We start from the raw sequence: 21,049 nt of genomic DNA, 5'->3' as shown, positions 1-21,049 counted from the left end.
GCAGTGTCGTTCTGACGGCCTGACACGCTCTGAGCTCTCTGGAATTCTCTGGAGGGTTGCACCAGGGTCCAGCTTCTTGTTCTGGGGTCTTCAGTAGCCACTGGAGGCCTATGATTGCTGGGGTCTGGACTGTAGCATGGAAACCTGGCAGGATGCTGGTTCTGTGATCTAAGGGGGTCAGGAACAGCCTCTGAGTTGGGGCAGCTCTGCCCAGCTCAGCAGTCGTCTCTGCCCTGAATGGAGAGTACATGAGAACCGGGAGTGGGATTGATGGTACTTTGTATTTTTTTTTCCTGAGACAGGGTTTCTCCGTAGTTTTTTTGGTTCCTGTCCTGGAACTAGCTCTTGTAGACCAGGCTGGCCTCGAACTCACAGAGATCTGCCTGCCTCTGCCTCCCGAGTGCTGGGATTAAAGGCGTGGGCCACCACCGCCCGGTTACTTTGTATCTTTTGGGAGAGGGTATTGAACTTGACGAAGCCTCAGTGTGTGGAGAACCAGTGGAAATGGTCAAGCCGACAGTGGAGGTGGTGGGGAGTCCTGGCAAGAGGAACGGACATTGTTTCATGCTCACCTGTTAGCCAGACTCCCCATGCTTCAAGCCAGCACCTTCTTTTGGCCCTTTAGGGAGGCCTCAGAGGGAGGGAGCTGGGACACAGGGCAGCCAGTGGTACCTGGCCAGGTTCAGAAGGTTCGAGCATCCGATGGCTCCAAAAATGGGGTTAGATGCCCTTAGATACCCATTCCACTCCAGCATGGATGCAGTGGCCCTAGCCACTGGGCTTGCTCTCTCCCTGGCTCCTCACTAGCTCTCCCTTACCTTGCTGCCTTCACCTTCTAGACTCTTCTCGGGCAGCTCCAGGCAAGGGCACTCACGAGGGGGAGGGGCAGGTCCTGCCGAGCTGATGCTATCTCAGGGGTCCAGTTTGACCCCTGAGAAGCAGGTGGGGGTGGTGAGCAGCCTCTGGACAGCCAGCTCAGCTTCCCTCGGGTTGTTTCCAGAAAAAGACATCTTTTAGAAACTTAACTTTGCATGCTGGGTCCACCGTGTGCCACAGAGCCCAGCTGTGTCGAGGAATATTATTTTCCGGTGTGTGACTTTTGGTTCGTTGCATTTGTTTGACTTTGTGAAGCTCTGTTGTTTTGTGTGTCTAAAATACCTGATGGTCTAATAGTTGAACGGCCAGTAGCGAGGCAGGAGCAAAGATAGGTGGGGCTGGCAGACAAAAAAACAGCAGGAGAAAAGAGAAAGAAGAGCAAGAGAACAGGAAAAGAGGACACCAGGGGCCAGCCACCTTGGCCCCTGGAAGCTGTGTGGGAGTGGGAGACCCCTCTATCCCAGCCCCTCGGCCCTCTCACATGTGGCTTTTTGGAAAGGGAAGGGTTTACTTCATCTTATGCGTCCAGGTCATAGTCTGTCACACAGGGAAATGAGTGCAGGGCAGGCCAGAAAGGTGGCAAGGGCAGAGGAAGACACCTGACAGCTGGCTCTGGCCATCGCATGCTGGGACACGGGCACAAACACTGGAACACTCCCGTGTGTACCACACACATACACAAAGACAGGGAAAGAACTCACGCAGGGCAGGAACCTGGAGGCAGGAACTGAAACAGAGGCCAAGGAGGGGTGGTGTCTACTGGTCTGACCCCCACGGGTTGCTCAGTTGCCTTCTTAGAGCACCCAGGATCACCAGCCCAGGGGCGGCCCTACCCACACCTCCCTTAGCAATCATCAATCAAGAAAAACGCTTCACAGCCTTGCCACAAGCCAGTTTGGTGAGGCAGCAGCTCAACTGATGTTTCTTCTTCCAAAACGATTCTAGCTTGGGTCATGTTGATATAAAACCAGCCAGGAGAGACGCCAAACAAGCTCCCAAGTCCCTGTTGAAGAGGCTTGAGGACCCCTCAGGCCCAGCAGCAAGCTGGCAGGCGGAACCTGGCTCCCCTGGCCCAATGTAGAGGGAGAGCCTCTGGCTAGGGCTGGTAGGAAACGGGGAAGGGGGCGATCTGGCTTAGCTTGCTGCTTCTGAACCCCCAGCACCCAGAGTGGGGGAACAGGGTGTGTGTGGGATTCCTCCCCCGGCATGCCTGGTGTGGCGTGTCACAGACAGGTGTCGGTCTCAGGTTGTTTCCGGCATATCAGAGCCAGCCATGTCCTCAACCTGTGCACCCAGAGGAAGGGAACATGCTGAAGCTTTGTGTCCGTCCCCCGTCAGAGAGCTGCTCGACCCAGAACTGCCACAGCTACTGTTGGCCCCTGGTTTATTTCCTGTCCTTACAGCCGAGGACACCGAGGCCAAGGAATGCGGTGGAACTTTCTCTTGTTCCCCAGTTCCTGAGTGGCAGAGGTGGGATTGGAACCTGGGCTGTGCATGCAGGACACCTGGTTGGGCTGCCTCGAGGCCTGAAGTTCAGTGGCAAACAGAGCTGAGACGGATCTGAGTCGGCCATTATGGCCAAAGCCTGCGAGAGGGTTTCTGAGCAGGTGTGTGTGCGCGCGCACACGCGTGCAACCTCTGGGCTTTCCTGAGACTGCCTCTAAGCTTACAGGGCCCTCCCCACACACACTCAGGTTTATTATGTATATGAATATGTATCAGTGTGGGCAGGTGGGCAGGAGAGCAGTGTCTGCAGACCAGAAGGGGCATCGAGCGGGTCCTCAGGAGCTGAAGTTACAGGTGGTTGTGACACCTGACGTAGGTGCCGGGAACTGAACTTGGGTCCTCCGGAAGAGCAGTGCATACTCTTCACCACTGAGCCAAGTCTCCAGCCTCACTTCTCTCTCTTTTTAATTCCAGGGCTTTATTGTACAGCAGGGAAGGTCTGGCACGCCTACCCCCAACCCTTTGTTATGAAAACCTTTCTCGTTTAATGTCCAAGGGAGTCACTGAGCCAGACTGTCCTTTGGCGGAAGATGTTTGTTAAGAGTTATTAATGCCGTGAACAGACAGACAGACAGCATGGCGGGGGTCCTGCCTTAGGGGAGACAGGTATTCTGAGAGAGTTCAGTAGGCCCGCCAGGCAGAGCGTGGATCTCTTCTTATAGGTCTGAGAGAAAAGCTGGGGGGCGGGGTGCCTCAGGTAGTCTGGCAGTCTTATTCCTGAGGGCAGGGGTAGAGGGACTTCTGGGGTATGACCGAGGCTGTGGGGAGGGTGTGTCTCTCCCTGGAATTACAGAGGGTGTTGGGATGGACTGTGGGGACAGAAGAGGGGAGACTGTAGATGGTGTCACCCAAGCAGTGTCTGGCCTGGGGTTCAGAGTCCCAGTTCTGGAGCCTGTCACAGACTCAGCCAGGTTGCAGCGAGGACGCCAGCTGGCAGCCGTGAGCCCACGTGTGGAATGTGACTGATCAGCCCCTAACAAACCTGCAGTTTCCGGCAACCCCCTTTGTGATTTCCATGAGGGTTTTTATGACAAGAGAAACAGAAAAGTTTTTGAGCTTCCCTTCCTAAAACAAAAATACCATTATTTGCAGAATTCACCAGCTCGGCGCTGAATGCCACTCTCTAGGCAGGGTTGGCAGCCACCCAGGAGAAGTGGCTCTACCTGGTCTTTTCGGGGTTCTACGGCCTTACCCTGCTCGTGGGGCTGCCGGCCAATGGGTGGCCTGGGGTCCTCGAGTTTCTCACCTGCTCTTGGCACTGACCACCAGCCTTATGATGTGAAACGGTCCGACCTGCTCTTCTCATCCTTTGTGGTGCCTGCCCGGCTGCTGAGCCTCTTGCATCAGGGCTGGTGGCTGGCTGGGCCCTGCCATCTGTGCCACCAGCCAGGCCGCCAACACAACCACAACGTTCTGCCCTTTCTGGGCAAGACTCAGAGCCATTTTCCAGTTTCAGAAGAGCAGTACTTCCTGGAGTAGCGGGAGGCATCTCGCCACGTCAGTGCCATGCCAGGGACCCCAGGACCTGGCAGGAGTCGGAGAGGACAGGCTGAGCCCAGAAAAGCTGAGCTTCAAGGCTGAGAGGAGGAGTCTTCCTCATCTAGAGCCTGCCCCTCCATTTTCTCATGAGGACACAGTGCCACAGGCTGTCACAAACAGCAGCCAATGGAGTGGATGGTGACAGTCCATGCTCTGTGCAACAACTGTGAAGCTCAGACACCTGTGGGCTCCCAACCTTATCGAGTTTTGTGATCTTGGGCCCCTGTGCCTCAGATGAGAATCTCCTCTTCACAGGGGGACTCCCAGGAGGAACCCACATGATGCAAGAGGGGCAGGGGGTCGGTGAGCATGTGCGTGGCAGGAGTTACCAAGATACCACCACCATCTCATGTTTACCAATTCTGGGCACTTGAGTAGATTAATGGGGGCCGAAAAGCTCACCACCCCGGGGTTCTTAGTCCTGCAGGCCATGGGCAGGCTGCCCCAGCCAGGTAGAGTCCAAGAGAGCCCCTCACCTGCCTTGCCCGTCCCTGTCCACCTTCTCCAGCTCTGTCCTACACACCCTCAGTCCCAGACAGGAACAAAAATAAAGTCCACACTGGAGACGCAAGTCTGGGCTTGTGAATTACTGGGCCCTGCCCTTCCTTCTGTGTGGTTTCCAAGGCCGCGCCTTCCCGTTAGGGCCCACCTTTCTCTGACTCTTTAGATGTGGCCTCAGCTTCTGTGTTGGCGCTGGAACCAGGAAGGCTGTGTCCACTATCATTCTCAAGACGGCTTGTTTAACTTAACATTACACACACACACACCCCAAGAGCAAGACAGGAGCAGGAGGGGAAGCTCTTGGACTGTGAGGCTATCCCAGAGGGACTCAGAAAAAGCATCCGCCTCAGACTCTGTGCAGAACACACCTCGGGAAAGAACCCAGCAGAGAAGTCATGCCACAAGGAAGATTCTTCTGGTGTTGTGTTCCCCCACTCCCACCCCAGGGGCAGCTGCTCTGTCTGGATTCCCCTGCTGGGCACCTATCTCTCCCTACACTTTCCCATGGCTGCTGGTTATGGAAGCCTCCCTCCTCTCAGGCCGCGACCCCACCCTAGGCCCACTCGGCATCACGGGAGTCGCAGGGCATCTGATTACAGGGGCGGCTCTGAGTCAGCTCTAATTTACCATGAAGTCACCAGAAGCAAACAAGCCCCGGATTGGAGGATAATTACTACTGAATGCCTCTGGGTACAGGCTCAGAATGGCCGCCCAGAGGGCTGATGGGACAGCGTGTGTATGTGTGTGCAAAGTCCTTGTCCCCGCGATCCAGGCCGGTGATGGAGGGACCAAGAAAGATGTTTACTGTGTGCCCAAGTACACAGGGCCCTGGGTATGGCACACCATCAGGGCACACTCTGCTGGGCACACACCCCGGGGGTCACCCTGGATGAGCCAGAGTGTCCGTTAGTGCCACAGCTCTCAGCCCTTCCTGCTGGTGGGCACTGCTGCCCTGTGGGTGACTTAGCCCAGAGGGTGACGCTGGGGAGGGAGCCAAGGCCTCTGACCCCTGTAAAGGCCTGGAACGGGTGCTCCGCAGATATCTGTTAAGAGATGAGGAACTACGTGATTGAATGTGATAGGGATCCCACGTTGAAGAGGTTCGGGTCACGTGCTGGTTCTCTCACTTCCTCAATGGCTACATCTTTCCAGAACAAACATCAGAGCTCTTGCCATGAACCACAAGGCCCTGTGCACTCTGGCCCCTCCCTGATGTCAGCTCCTGCACTCTCTTCCTTAACTCTCTCCTTGTCCCCTTCACACACACCAGGCTCCTACCTCAGAGACTGTCCTGACTCACCCCACTGCCTGAGCCCTGTGCAGCCAGGTATCAGCATGGCTCCTGGCCACATCGCCTTGGGGCTCTCCTCAATCGTCTGACTGTCTCATCTAAAATATCTATCTCTTCTGCTATCTGATCCTTCATTCTCTCCCATTGCTGCAGACTCTTCCCACTGTCCGAAGCCAAGCTACAGACCTGAGTGTCTGCACACTTGTCCTTCCTGTCTTCCGGGATGTTTGTGAGGGGCATCCCCTGCCACACACCCCATGCCTCTCACAGGGTCATACAGAGCCATGGCTGAACCAAAGAACTGAGGTAGCAGAGCGGCTGGGCCAGCGGCGGAGCTGTTTTCTAAGGAGATGGAACATGTTTCTACTAAAAGAACCAGTTTACTTCAGTTTAAGGCAATTTCCACAGAGACGGTCTCAGACAGGCACAGGACCAGACAGCAGAAACACCACCATCATGCATGACAGAGGCGGGTGGGATGGGAGATGGTAGGCGGGGACCCCATGCGGCATAAGGGACACATGCAAGACCTGCCCCAGTGGGGTAACCCTAGGTGGAAAGTTCCTTGCTACCTTCTTCTCACGGCAGGGGCAGGAGCTCTGAAGGGCTGGGGTATGGGTGACAGGATGCAACGGGATTAACCCCCAGAGTCTAGACAGCCTGGGCGTGGACGGCAGTCATGAGGGGTATGGGGAGGCTGGGTGTGGAATGAATGGACCCTCAGGATGGCTCAGGAAACGCTGGACCACCTGACCAATCCTGTCGTCACGGAGGTGTGGACACTGAGGTCCAGAGAGCAGAGGCTGCGCTGGGTGGGGACAGGCTGGTGCTCAGGGCTCCTGGCCCCAGAGCCACTGAAGGGCAGAGAGGAGGCCAGACAGAGTGCAGGTGAGCAGGAGACATCTCAATGCCACAAGCTACCTGTGACGGCTCCAGTGAGGCTGCAAATGTGCATCTAGAACATTCTAGCATACCACCAAGCCTTTGAGGACTGGGAGGGACTGACTCTTTGCTAACGTGCCCCCATCAGTTCCTGATGGCTCACAGGCTCTGCTCACAAACAGTGTCCCTAAGAAAGTCAGTTACACATCCCTGGTAGCCCATCAACCTGGGGTTCCCTAGACACAGGACAGGGGATCTCAAGGGACTGGGGACACTGGACACTAGGGCAAGAGGGGAGGAGAACTGGAGGAGGCCAGTTGGTCTGCAAGAATAGGGGAGTCTGGGACTATCCAACACAGGCTAGGGGAGTCTACTCAACCGCAGAATCTTATGTACCCCTTGTCTTCTACACCACCCCCAGTTCCCTGGATTTGGGTGGGAAATTGAGGCCAGGAAGTGGGGTGAGACCATGGACACCCCATCTCCTGCCAGCCCTCCAAGAAGAGTCTGGGAAGGCGACCACAAGGAAAGTGAGGTCTCAGCCTCCAGGCCCCTGGTCCTGCAAGTTTCAGATATGCGTGTGGAGGGGGGACTCAGGGGGTGAGTGGGCTGGGGACTGTGGGGGCGACTGAGCAGGTGCGGCGGGTGGTGGGCGTGGGCGGATGCCCTGTGCCTTCATGTAGGACACCAGCTGGTCGGGGATCTCGGCCAGCACATCCCGGGCCAGGCGGGCCATGCTCAACACGTGGTTGCCGGTACGGTCCACGTAGTCCCGGAAGGGCACGAACTGACAGGCAGGAAAGCGGGGTCAGGATGGGCATCTGGGTCTCCTCCCAGAGGACCCACTGTATCCAACCCCCACTTCACGGGTTTCACTAAGGGCTGTCCAAGGACTCCACGCAGAGACACTCGTCCCCACCCATGACAGGTTCTAACACTGACCCAGTCCCTTCATCTGAAACTCTAGTGATGCACAGAGGCTCAAGGGATGCTGGGAAAGCTTGATCCTGGCTTCCTTTCCTCTCGCCAACCCTCTCTAGAGGGACCCCTCTGTCTCCTAGGACCCTTTCTCCTCTAAGCCCACACCTAACCCAGCATCCTCTCAGTGTTGCCCCTCTGGCTCCTCCCTGCCCTCCTCCTAAACACTAAGGACACTGCCTCCATCTTCAAGGGGTCTCCATGCCGCTGGAAGGCCGCGTCGCACAGACTACTGAATGTGTATGAGCACGGAGCCCTTTTGCAGGGCTTGGGTTCTGTGGGGGCATCATTTGGGTTAGAAGGCAGCTTCACGCAGGGCAGGGAGGGACCCTGGCTGAGGAGGGGATTCCAGGGTCTGTCCTTGGGAACTCTGCAAAGGCTGGCCTGGCTAGAGGCCTTCATATTTGATGCACTACAGTAAGCAGGGCGTGTTTCACCTGGACGATGTCCCTTTCAGCCAGTTTCCCCCGGGAGGAGATCCGCACGTCATCACCGTCCAGCTCCACCATGGCTGTAGGGACAAGCAAGGGATGCGTGTGTGTGACGGATGCATCTGGCAGGACCTGCCCTCCAATCCCAGGCCAGGCTCGGGCCCTTGCCCTGACACCAGAGACGAGGAAACAGGCGGAGACAGACCGACGTGCAGCTAGGGCATGCGCGTGAGGACGGACGCACCCTCTTGAAACACACAAACCCACCCGGACATGAGCTCTTGCTGGCGGGGACAGGATGCCATGGAGTTCTGTGGGAACAGACGTCTGGGAAGGGGACACTGGACTCACCATCGAACTCAGCCTGGCCCACGCCGACAATGATGATGGACATAGGGAGTTTGGCAGCCTGGGAGAAGACGGGAGGGGAAAAGTCCTAGGTGAGAGATAGGAAGGTGGGCCAAACCAAGAGAGGGCAGGGCATGGGGCAGGAATGGATAATAAGGGTAGGGGACCCCAAGGAACCCCAAGGAAAAGGACAGGATAGGGAGAGAAGAGGCAGATCTAGGGCAAGAGGAGAGAGCCTTTCAGGAGAGCTGGGTCTGCCTGACTCTAAGCCACCTCCTCAGGCACTGGGGCTCCACCATGAGGGACCAGGGCAGCAGTGGCTGGAGCCACTTTTATAGGGAAACCATGGAACAGGGTTGGGGGGAAGCTTTCCGCATGTTGGGGTCCCCTACCTCCTCTACATGACAGGCAAGCTGGGGCCTAGGGTGGGCGGCTGAGGCAGCCAAGGGCCCCCAGAGAACAGGGCCGTCCATCTGTGTGGCTCAGAGGTCTGGCCTCTCACAGACCCAGAGTTTCTTTTATCTCCCAAACCCCTGACTAGCACTGTCTCCTAGTCCTGCCAGACTCTGGCCAGCAACTAGAGGAATAAGGGAATTCAAAAGTGTAGTGTGTGTGTACCCCTTCAGGGAAACATTGTGGGGGCGGGGAAAGAATCCCCCAGTGTTTGTTCCTTTAAATGAGGCACCCCCACCAGGTTCTCCTAGGGGTGCAACAAGATGCTTCAGTCCCCGGAAACCGTGGTGTGTGTGTGTGAGAAAGAGAGAGAGCGACACCCCACCCTCCACTCACGTTGACGATGGCCTCCTTCGTCTGCGCCATGTCGGAGATGACACCGTCAGTGATGATGAGCAGGACAGAATACTGGGAGCCATCCTGCACAGTGGCGGCATTCCTGTGGGGGGTGGGGATAGACAAAGAAGTCTGTCCTGGCGCCTCTGGCCCAGGCCGCCTGAACAAGGCCCCCAAACACTTTGTTAAGGGGGTCAAAGGGCATCTCCCTGGGCCTCTTGGTGAGCCCTTCAGCCATGCTTCTGGGGGGCCAGCTGCCCCAGGCTCACCTGGCTACATGGGTGACTACAGGGGCGAAGTTTGTGGGGCCGTAGAGCTGCACTGTGCGCAGGCTGCTGTGGTAGGCCTCCAGGATGCCATCGATGCCGCAGCACGAGGGGTTCTCCTGGTTGCCATTCTGGGACAGAGAGGAGCCGGCTGAGCTCAAGTAGGCAGGAAGGTGGCAAGGCAGGGCTGGGTCCAGGGAGCGGGGAGGGGCAGAGGCAGGGCTGGGCGCAGGGCTGGCCAGGGTGGAGGCAGAGGCAGGGCTGGCCCAGGAAGGCAGGGGGAGGCAGAGGCAGGGCTGGGTTCAGGGAGGGAGAGGCAGGCAGAGGCAGGGTATAGTTGCCTTTAGCTCAGACCCTAAGCCAAATAGGTGGCCATGCCTACAGAGTTTACTCTGCAAGTATTTAGGCCAAGGCCAAGAATTAGAAACTCCCGGTCCCCTACTGCTCATTCCCAGCCTGGCACCTCCTACCAGTGGGAACTCATGTGACACCCTGCCGTCAGGGGGCAGCTTGGCCCCGAAGCCCAGGGCAGGGAACATCTTGTCACTGTCATAATGCTGGATGATCTCCCCGACGGCGGTCAGCGCCAGCGCGTAAGCGTTCAGCTGGTAGGGGCTCATATAGTGCAGGGACGTGGACTGCGAGGGGTTCCCTGCAACACAAGACATGGGGCGTCTGCCAGACTGGACAGGGCGTGTCCACGAGCACCACTCCACGCCGTCCTGGTTCAGGAGTGACTGCCGAGCCCTTGGAACACACTACACACTGGCTGCCCAACCCGACTCCAAGGCCAGACCATCTGCTTGAAGGACCCTGAGCCCTCATTCCACCCAGACCACCCCAGAGCCTACCAAGCCACAGGACCCCCTTGTCTGGCCTCCCATCCTCCTCCCAGTCCGAGCTCCACAGTTGCAGCCCTTTCCACGCTTCCGTGCACGGCCCTGGCGGTGTCTGTTTCTCTCCTGAACATTCACGAGGCTCGCCTCCTTGTCTCTCTTCTACAGCCACCGACCCAGTGTGGCCTCCTCTAGTACTGTCCCTCTACCCCTGAGTTCTTCCCCTTCCCCTGCCATGATGTCCCCATCACCTCAAGTGGTCAGATTTCACTGCTCCTCTCCTTACTGACGCCCCCCCCCCCCCCCAGGCAGGACCAGCGTCTAGACCGCCTACCAGCTGCGTGATCCGAACCTTCAGTCTCCTCACTACAGATACTTCTGGAAATCAGGGGAGCTGCCCCATCCTAGTCACCTGCCTCTGCCTCCTGAGTGCTGGGATCAAAGGCGTGTGCCGCCCTCCTCATTCTAACTTTGGTTGTCTGGACATAGAAGCCTTCTCTGGTGGGCATTTTCCTCCGTATTGAAGCATTCCATCTCAGAAAGTAAACAGCTCACAGGGTACAGGAAGTCCCTGTTAAACTGTCTGCAAGCTGTGCAGGGTTCCAGCTTTCCTGTCACCCACACTGAGATGGCTCTCATTAGCTTGTGCGTAGTAACCCCTGACCCATACTCCTGTAAGTAAGCCAGCAAACTCACATTGGACTTTGGTAATATCTGTACGTTGATATGTTGTTGATTCCCTATCTGGGGGAGTAGATTTTTGCTTACATCTCCGAAGGATTAGTGCCACCCAACGGGAAGAGGAGGAAGTATGAGGGTCCTGGCTCATAGCCGAGTTGTCTACCACAGCCCAGAAAAGCCTGCCGCCCACTCCTGCCCCACTCACCATTGGAGGCGGTGAAGTCAATGGCCACGGTGAAATTGATCTGTGTCCTAAAGAAGAGAAGACCTGGGGTCACCTGAGGAGGATGGGCCGTGGGCAGCACTGGGCAAGGCAGTAAAAACTACTGGGCACCCATGTTTGTCAGGCATGAGGCCTTAGAGATACCACTTGTGCATAATCTCTGCGAGGCTGGGACAGTTGCAACAGCCATGCCCCTCTGTGAGGCCTCTGTAGGCCACTGCGAGCATTGGGGGGAGCTCTCCAGAAGACCAGGGGCTGATTACGCTGTGTGGGCATGCACGGTTCTATGGGCGCCGTCCCTTCCTCTCTGAACCTGTGCCTGAGTGAGTGAGTAGGTGAGGCCAGGGCTACTGGGTTTCTGGTTAAAATCAGATTAATGGTTAAAACATAACAAATGAGGAGACAAAACATACACTAAATATCTCTAGAAGGAAGACAATGACACCCACGATACTGTCTGGCTGAGCTTCCACAGCTTTCTGATAGATTTTTCTGTTTTTGTTTTGTTGTGTTTGGTTTGTTTGCTTAGTTTTTGAGAGGGGGTTTCACTAGGCAGCCCTGGATAGCTTGGAACTTGGTATGTGACCAGGATGGTCTTGAACCCACAGAAACCCTCCTGTCTTTACCTTCCAAGTGCTTGGATTAAAGGCATGTGCCACCACAGCCAATCTCTAAGTTCTCACAGAAAATACAGAAGACAGTTGTGTGTGTGTGGTGTGTGCTGTTAAATGACACCATAGGAGATACAGCCAGAGTCTATGAAAACCATATAGCATTACTGTAAGAATCACAGTTGAGAACTTAGGAATCTCAGGTTCCTCCAGATTCCACAAGATGAAAACAGAATTAAGAGAGAAATACATCAATCAGTATTTGAATTTTGACTGGACTCTGCAATCAACCAATTTTAAAAAGTTTCAAGACAACCACTTGAAAACTGCCTAGCCTCTGGTATTAAGGAACTGTGAATTTTTCAGTGTTTTGGGTATTATTATGAACTGTGGTTCATTTTGTAATCACACAGTATGGCTATTAAGTTTAAACTTTTTTTTAAATTATGTGTCTGTGAGTGTGAATGTGCACTTGAGTGCAGGTGCTGGAAGAGACCAGAAGAGGGTGCCAGATCCCCTGGAGCAGGAGTCACAGGCTGCTAGGAGCCACTTCCTGTGGGCAGGAAGTACTCTTAACCACCCAGCCATCACTTTAACCCCTGTGTACTTTATGAAGGTTAAGTCCTGTATTCTAGAGCTACCTTCTGTAGGACCTTGGGAGGGATGAGGGCTGGGACCTACTTCATCACAAGTGGGTAAGGAGACTAGACTCCGACTCTCTGGGCAAGGTCAATCAGAGTCTAGGAGGCTCCTGAGGCTCCCTTCTCAATGCTACAGCATGTGTTGAAATTTTTCATAGTGAAGTTAGCCTGGAGGTTTCACGGCTGGCTGCTGTGGAATCCAGGCCAGATGTGTTCAGAGTAAAACTGATGACGGTGTGCGCCTGGGTAGAGCCTCATCTTGTGATTCTCACACGGCTGTAAATCAGAGGAAGAGGATTCCAGGGCCCTCTCTCTGTGGTGATTCAACTGGGGCCCTCAGAATCTGCTTAACAAAAATCCTGGAGTCACGGGGAGAAGGTACCTTGCTTGGGGACATAGAGGATGTAACAGGAGTGGGGCCCTATTTCAACTGCACTTAGGAGAAGGTCCCTATTAGAAATCCCAGTTCTCTTACCACCTGATTAAAGCTGCTGTCTATGAACTCTTTGTCCCTTGGAAAAGAGTAAGCACCTGGCCAGCAGGAGACAAGCCAAGTTTTATGGGCAGAGGGAGTCCCATCATTGTGCTAGCTGGAGGCAGAGCATCCCCTGGACTCGAGTCTTTTAAGAGAAGAGCCACAAGAGAGCAAGAGCCTAGGCCCCCGAGTGGCTGTTTAGATCACCACCACACTCAGTACTGCCAGATACTTGTTTGAAGCCTGTGGCTGGGGACTCCTTGCTATAGCAGTAGACTGATGGTATCTCTCCATGTGGAATAACAGCATCTCTGCTGGAGGAAGGGAGACACCTGGAGAACAAAAGCCCCGATTCAGGGGCCATCCTTGGGAAGATGACTCTGACTTGCTGGACCACAGCTGAGGAACACTACTGGGTTGTCTCTTCCAAAAACAGGATGAGGGGAAAGGCTGGCACTGTTCCTGAACTATTCTTCTATGCAAAGTCCTGAAAACATGGGGGAAGGAAACAATCAGAAAGCAACGGTGGTGCATGCCTTTAATCCCAGCACTTGGAAGGCAGCAGGCAGATCTCTGTGAGTTCGAGGACAGCCTGGTTTACAAAACAAGTTCCAGGACAGCCAGGGCTGTTATGCAGAGAAACTCTGTCTTGTAAAACAAAACAAAACCAAAAAAAAAAAAAAAGGAAAGGAAGAGAGAAAGAAAGAAAGAAAGAAAGAAAGAAAGAAAGAAAGAAAGAAAGAAAGAAAGAGGGCATTTTGGGACAACTCCCCGCAACAAAGTTGCTCCTGCCTCCTGGCCTCATCTGACAGGGACAGAGGCACCATCATTCTTACTCCTGGGCTCTGCAGGCAAGGAAGGGACCCATCTGTCAGTCTCCTGCTTGGACAAGCTCTCTATGCTTCCACAGTCCAGAGTCAGTTGTCTGGCTCAGACCCTCCAGAGAGTTCTTTCTAGGGGTCTGACCTGCAGGGTGCTCTAGCAGCCCCCTGCCTCTTCAGCTTCCATCTGTAGTTTAGCCCCATGGGAACAACAGAGGCGGTGAGGATTACTAATTAGTCAGGAACAAAAGGAGCCAGGCCACCTTGCAGGTGGGTGCGAAATGGAGATAAGGCTTTGCCCCACCCTCTATGTAAATCAGGCGTGCTATGCAAATGAGAGGGTGAACAAAATGAAGCTTGTTTCAAAATTGCCAGGTGCAGAGGAATATGAGGGCTGAAGGCTTAATGCTTAATGGAATAAAGAAGGGAGAATTTTTGGTTTGCAGATTTTTTTTTCTTTTTGCATGCAAGGAAAGTGCTGTACCACTGAGCTGCACCCCCAGTTCTGCAGAGGAGGCGGTGATGGGGACGACTGCCAAGACGGGGTGGATCTATGCAGAGAGGGGCTAGAGGAGGCCTCTGGGAGCCCACAGGGAGTGTGCGTGTGTGCTCTCTGTAGAGCATGTAACCTTGAGGCTGCAAGTTCAAGAGACGAAGGAGCCGTGTCATGGGAAAGCCAGCGATGTCCCTGGACAGCTGTCTCTCTGTGCCCTGGAGACAGGGCAGCCGGTGCCTGCCAGGCTGGGATGCGCCCTGGGTAGCTGCCCTGCTTGTCTCCTCTCAGGTAGATGCAGTCATCGCTCGCCTGCACCTGTGGGCTCTCAGCTGCCCACACCCTGACCTGGCAGCTGCCTGTAGGGAGTGTGCCAGGGAGGCCCCTCCTTGGAATCAGGCCATGCCTAGCAAGCTGTCAGCTGAGGCCTCCTGGCTGTTCTGCTATGTTGGCCTGGAGGTCACCCCCTACAGTTCCTTCTGCTCTTTTGGCTGGGTGTTGGGCACCTGCTGGCCCTGGGACTGTCCCCTAATCTCAGTGTTCTTACAGGTCCCTGTCCCACACCCATCAGGAAGGAGCCCAGTGCTGGAAGGGACCTCAGCTTTCGCCCATCACAAGCCCTGTGCTGAGGACAGCCCTGATACCCACAGAGAGAACGTGACTCACCATAGTAACTCAGGAAAGCCAAGGCAAACGGACAAGAGCCTGCGGCCCCTGATGCCCTGCCCAAAGCACTTTCTACCTCCCACACCTTGGCTCTCTTTGTCAGGGAGTCTCCACCACCCTCAGCCCCTCCCACCTCTACTCAGGGATCTGACCCCTGCCTCAGAATCCAGGAGTTGGCAGGGTTCTCAGCTCCGAGGCAGAGTCTGCCTACACCCAGTGTCAGGCTCGGTTGGAGCCTCATGGTGTGTGCTGTGGTTACATGGTCTGGCTGGGGAGGCTGGGCCACATTTCTCTCACCCTCCTTTGATGTAGTCCAGGAAAGTGCTCTCTGACTCTACCGCGAAGGAAAGCAGCGTGACCTGGGAAAGAAAGAGGGTGTGGTTAGCGAAGAGCCCAGGATGGTCAGCAAGGACTCTCATCCCCATTTTACAGCCCAGGAAACTGAGGTTCCACGGATGCTGCCAGCATGTGGCACAGTAAGGATACGAACCTATCTGAATCCAGAATGTCTGTGACTTTCACACTGAGACAGGGTCTCCTGTAGCCCAGGCTGCCCTCAAACTGGCTATGTAACCCAGGATGACCTTGAGCTCCTTCCTGCTCCTCCTGCCTTACCTCCTGAGTGCTGGAGTTTGGTGGGCTTTAGAACCACACTTCACGGTGAGGCCAACCCTACTGCTGAAGCACAGGGCCCAGGTGAAGGGCCCGGCCATCCTCCAAGGGTGCCCCGGGAAGACTCAGATCCTGGCCTGCAATGTGGAGGGCTGCGGAGTCTTCCTGATGTAGGCCCAGCCACCTGTGCCTGTCTCTGGCTACTCTCCGTCACCATCCTGTCTCTGTTCTCTTCTCCGGCCTTGCACACTTCTGGGGTGTAATTCACCCTCAACCCCTCTGCTCCAAGACCCAGCGAGCAACCTACAGGTGCCCAGTCCCCAGAACCTCCTGCCTTCTGCCCCTCAGAGACTTTGGCAATGGCCTTGCCCATGTAGGCAGCCTGTCACAAAGAGAACTGTCTGGGTCATGGAGAGGAGGGAGAGTGACCTGAAAGGAGGGGACCCCGAAACCAAGGAGCCCCTGTTGGTGAGGATCTGGTTACTGTCCCAGTCCCTCAGCTTGGCTAGGCCAGCTGTGACCAAGCTGATGTTCCCCAACCTGAAGAACGAGACAGAAGGTCTGTGTGCGGTGGCCCCAGAGAGCCCCGCCCCAGAGAGCCCCGCCCCAGAGAGCCCCGCCCAGGGGAACAGGGTGTGAAACACCTGAGAGCCACCGACCTCCTCCCAGTCAACCAGAAACAGCCTACAGCAGCACTTCATCCTCCACAGCCCACGAGATCCCCTGCAGTCAAGGTGGAACCCGCACCAAAGACGCCAGAGCAAATAGGACTGACTTGATCTAGAACAGCGCTGGGGCTCCGCCTCAGGGCCTTTGTGTGCGCTGTGTTCTCGAAGGCTGAGTCGCTTTCTTCGACATTCTCAATATCTGCTCTATTTGTTATCACTTCCCCTACACCGACTGCAATCCTTCACGGATGTGTGCACATCACACACACACACACACACACACACACACACGTACTAATTAACCTCTGCCTTCCCTATTACAAGTATCGGGGACCGGGGTCTGCCATCCCCTGGCTGTGTCACTTGTCCCCACAGCACTGCTGAGAGCCCAGTGCATATCGGCTGAATTAATGTGGGAATGTCCGGCTGAGCAGCCCCCACAAGCCAAGGACCAGTGCTGACCCTGGCGGTAACAGTTGAGCAGGGGCAGGGCCTGCAGCCCACGCAGACGCGAATGAAAAGAGGTGCTCACTCACACCTGACTCCTGGCTGTGTAACCTGGCTGAGTCACTTCCCAGCCTGCGGCCTGGGCTCCTCTCCACACAGACGCCAGCATCGTCAGTATCGGCCTTGCACAGAGCCCAGTGCCTGGGGATTCCCCACAAGCACACAAGCTTTTCCTTCTGCAGAGCCCCCCAGGCTGATGGCTCCCTGATCCCCACTCACCTGGGACAGACCCCTGAGTGCCGCTGCCCACTGAGATTGGGGTGGGGTGGTGGGGGAGTGTGGGGGAGGCAAAGTAGGGGGCTACTTACCGTGCCAGAATTCACGTATTTCTTTTTCTTCATTTTCTTTTTTGGGTTTATCACCTATAGGGGAAAGTTAAGTCAGGGAAGGTTCAGGGCTCCCACCAGCCCTGGGTGTGACTTGGGCACCAGCCCAGCAGGGTACCGGGTGTGACTGCAGCTGGAAGGGCTTTTGCCAGGCCTTGTGGGATGCTAGAAGCTGGGAGTCGTCGCTAACCCTGTGTCCCAGGATTCAACACACTGGGCCAGTTTCTTTAGCTTTGTCTTCCAAGGCCCTCAAACCCGCCCAGAGCAGCTACGTGTTGCAAGACAGCTCTGCCCACGCCTGCCTGCGCCCGGCTGAGCTGCTCTGTTACCCCACACACCTGTCTTGCCTCAGCCTTGCCTTCCCCATTCTCCTTGGGGCTCCCACTCAGGGATATCCCGAGCTCTGAGCCTGGCTCTGGGCTGCCACCCTGGCCCACAGTAGGACACTTTCAAACAAGATCTGCTCCTCCTCCCGTGCTGCCCCCTCTCCTGTCCGCGTGGTAGGCTCAGTAATGACTTGGGATGACTCCGCTCTCCACTAGTGACAGTCAGTGACACCCTTGACATTTGGTAAAGTCTGTAGATGTTGTCACCACTTGGGGAGAAAGTGGAAGGTCAGGATGCTGCCCTCAGCCATGACCCATGACCAATGCTGGAGAACCCCTGGAGCCAGGAGGAGGTGAGCCACACAGCACTCTCTGTCCCCATGCTCAACAGGGAAAGTTTGGGCTGTCTCTGGATTCTCATCAACAGAGCAGGGCAGTTCCCACCCACGCCATCACCTGTTGGCTTCTTCTGAACGCATGCCCCTCCCCTTTGGTTGGGGGCCTTCAATATGTTTTTGTTTTTGTTTTTTTTTTTTTGAGTCGGGGGTTTCTCTGTCTTTGGAACCTGTCCTGGAACTTGCTCTGTAGACTAGGCTAGCCTTGAATTCACAGACATCCGCCTGCCTCTGCCTCCCGAGTGCTGGGATTAAACGTGTGTGCCATCGTCGGCCAGCTCCTTTGACTGCAGTGTGCTTGGTCTAACTAGGACTGATACCCACAGAGATGGCGGGTGATTCGCTCAAGGTCACACAGCCACCTGGGTAGACACGGGATTATAAACCTGTGTCCAGGCTAGCGATGCGTACAGACAGGGCTGTCGTCTGAATGACTGACAGGCGGGACTGAGGTCAAGTCTGAGAAGCTGAATCACCGGGAAGTGCCTCTCTAGCCACGGAGCAACCCTCTCCTACTGCACCATGGGGTCCGGCTGCCCAGATGGAGAGACAGTTGTGGCCTCTACACTACAGTGTTTGACCAACTGGAACCAAGTGTGTTCCGCAGTCTCCCTTCAGCAGAGGGGAAGGAGATGGGACTTGGGGTGTGGATTTCTTTATATTACCCCTTTGTTTCATTTTATTTTGCTTTCTGTTTTTGAGACAGGGTCTCACCATGTTGCCCATGCTAGCCTTGAACTCATGTTCTTCCTGCCTCAGCGTCCTGAGTGGTGGGACCACACAGACACACACCACCGCGTCTGACACATTTCTTTGAAACCTTCTGCATTACCTTTAAACGAACACGTAGTCACATTTCTGTTCTCTGACGCGTCTCGTTTACGTTAAAGCAACAGTTGGCGTCAGGTCTGAATGGATAATGAGTTGGCCCCTGTCTGCTCTGAGGGCTCCTGGGATTCCCCAGAACCTCCTCTCTAGCCACAAGTGACTGCCAGGTTCCACACAGGGCCAGAGCGCCCCCTAGGGACACTACCAGGAACTGGCCCACTCCAACAGGCTATTTCCCAGGTTTGAAATCAGCTTGCCCGTGCACCAGGCTACTGGGAGTGCAGAATCAAAGACCTCACCTCTGAGGACCTCGTGGTCTTGGAAGGGCCCCAGGCACAGCGTGGGGGAGGGGCGGTGTGTGGGTAGAGACTTACAAAGGTGGAGATGACTTCCTGGAGGGAGCATCTGAGAAGGTCTCCAGGGACTACAGATATTGTGGCAGAGGGGGTTCCTTGTGGAACAGCTACAAAACTGAGGTTATATGGAGGACAACAGCCTCAGAGGGCAGAAGTGACTGACAGCCGGAAGCAAGGCAGCTCACCGCTCGGACAGGCATGGAGCCTGTCTCTGTCCAGTGGGCTCAGCTGTGGTGAAGCCGAGCTATTCAGACAGGATGGAGGCCGCAGCAGCGGGGTCAGTTACCTCGCAGCACGCCAGCTCCGCACGGAGACCTGCCGTGACTTTAAAGCTGGCACGTTAGAGAGTGGGGATGTGGAAGGAAGCATGGGGCTGCAGGGCAGCAGGGGGCTGCAGGGCACCTTGCCTGTGGGCCACGCCCAGAGCGTTCTGGTCACTGAGGATGGAAGAACCACAAAACTACAGCAAAGCCCACACCGTGGAGAGGATGGTGGCGGACTGAGGTTGGTGAGCTCAGGAGGAAGATGGTAATGTTGGTGATGACCCTGAGGGCTTGGAGATTTGAGGCCTCTCTCGTGGATGGCGGGAGGAGGCCTGGCTGGTGAGTCAACCCTTAGCGGGGGCTGGATCCAAGGAAGTGCCCGCACACGGCTGGCCTAGCAGTGCGTCCCTCCAAGGTGGCTTCAGGGTTGGACATGAGGTGCTGACTTCTGAGAGCTTTCTTTCACAGTCTTGACTCTAGCAAGGCCTTCCAGAGCTCACTTAGCCTCCTAGCAACACACACCCCTGGGGTTCAAAGCTGCCTGTGGGGCTGTGGAAGCTGTTTTTCTCAGGCTGGCCTTTCCATCCAGAGATGGCAAGGCTGCTTCCCATGTGGCAGCTTGGATCTCCTTGGTGGCAAAGAAGCAATGAGCAATGACCGCTGCAGGAACGCGGCCTGCTCGGTTTTACTATCTATGCATCCGATTCTCATTTTGCTTAAAATCTCACAGTCAGTCAGGTGGTGGCGTATGCCTTTAATCCCATCACTAGGGAGGCAGAGGCAGGCGGATCTCTGTGAGTTGGAGGTCAGCTGGTTTACAGAGCGAGTTCCAGGACAGTCAAGGCTACACAGAGAAACCCTGTCTTGAAAAACAAACAAAAAAGATCTCCTAGCCAATGGAGGTCAAACTCCAAGAGTTCACCTCTCCATCCACTTTGCTGAGACCCTCCTCAGAGGAGATAGATTCTGCCTTGCCTCGTTTGGGGGACTCATGCAGCCTAGAGTAATGCATGGTGCTAGTGTCCTTCCCCAAGCGGTAGCTGTGGTGGCTGTAGGGATGGCTCAGCAGTTAAGACCTCTGGCTGCTCCTCCAGAGAAACTACAAATTGTCTGAAGACACGGGGCCACTCTGAAGTCAGAATCTCAGGTCTTGACTCACGGCCTCCTTTTACTGACCCTGAAGGCTCTTCCTATGGTGTGTGTGTGTGTGTGTGTGTGTGTGTGTGTATACTGAACTACTCCTCCAACCCCCAGACTTCCTTACTGCCCCCTCCCTGGTGAGGAGTGTTCTGTAGGGGGCAGTGTAGCTCAAGGACTTGGGAGTCAGAGATGTTAGCTTTGTGTGGAGGTGTGTGTGGTGTATGGGGTGTGTGTCTGGGGGGCTCTGTGAAATGGGAACATGAAACTCACCTTGTGAGACAACACGGAAGTCCCCAGCTCAGAGCTCCCATGTCCTTGCTGTCATAACCCGGACCCCTATGAGAGGAGACCCCACCCCGGGGCAGCTCACCTCGTAGATGTTGAACTGACTCTGGCCCCGCGCCAGCTCTCGGTAGCTGGTGGTGAACTCCCCAATGAAGTCGTGGCTGCAAGGGAAGAGGCTGCTGAGCCTAGAGGCCCAGGCTACGAAAGCCTTAACTCATCCTGGCCTCTCCCACAGCCTGTCCCTGTCCCCATTCTTCCAGGGCCTCCAATCCAAGCCACAGAGAGCCCAGTGTGGGAGGGGACTCTCTGTTACTCACGGACCAAGAGAGCCACTTGGCAGAAGACAGGATCCTGGAGGAAGGAGATGCAGGATTGCTTGGGTTCTTACTTAAACGAGTTAGCAAGAAAGGGCATTTGGGGACAGTCACTGCGGAGTGAACGTTGGAACGTTGGATGGCAGTCATGCATTACCGCTCAATGTGTCAGGTG

The 21,049-nt window shown here is 55.5% G+C and overlaps 1 protein-coding gene across 3 annotated transcripts in view; it reads right to left on the bottom strand.

Moving 5' to 3' along the window:
* Positions 1-6,073: 6,073 nt before the first annotated feature.
* Cpne5 (copine 5) overlaps positions 6,074-21,049 on the bottom strand; it is an 83,580-nt gene continuing 68,604 nt past the window's right edge. For all 3 annotated transcript variants that reach the window (XM_057751193.1, XM_057751195.1, XM_057751196.1), the window contains 10 exons: positions 20,646-20,721; positions 16,950-17,003; positions 15,152-15,213; positions 11,130-11,176; positions 9,878-10,059; positions 9,411-9,538; positions 9,142-9,244; positions 8,356-8,413; positions 8,011-8,084; positions 6,074-7,382 (listed from right to left, as the gene is read on the bottom strand). In XM_057751193.1, the coding sequence (XP_057607176.1) occupies positions 7,164-7,382; positions 8,011-8,084; positions 8,356-8,413; positions 9,142-9,244; positions 9,411-9,538; positions 9,878-10,059; positions 11,130-11,176; positions 15,152-15,213; positions 16,950-17,003; positions 20,646-20,721 (1,003 nt within the window). In that variant the 3' untranslated portion in view covers positions 6,074-7,163. The remainder of the gene's footprint in view (positions 7,383-8,010; positions 8,085-8,355; positions 8,414-9,141; positions 9,245-9,410; positions 9,539-9,877; positions 10,060-11,129; positions 11,177-15,151; positions 15,214-16,949; positions 17,004-20,645; positions 20,722-21,049) is intronic.

Source organism: Chionomys nivalis, chromosome 19 (assembly GCF_950005125.1).
Source record: "Chionomys nivalis chromosome 19, mChiNiv1.1, whole genome shotgun sequence".
Classification (NCBI taxonomy): Eukaryota; Metazoa; Chordata; class Mammalia; order Rodentia; family Cricetidae; genus Chionomys; species Chionomys nivalis.
This window is presented reverse-complemented; position numbering and strand designations above follow the sequence as displayed.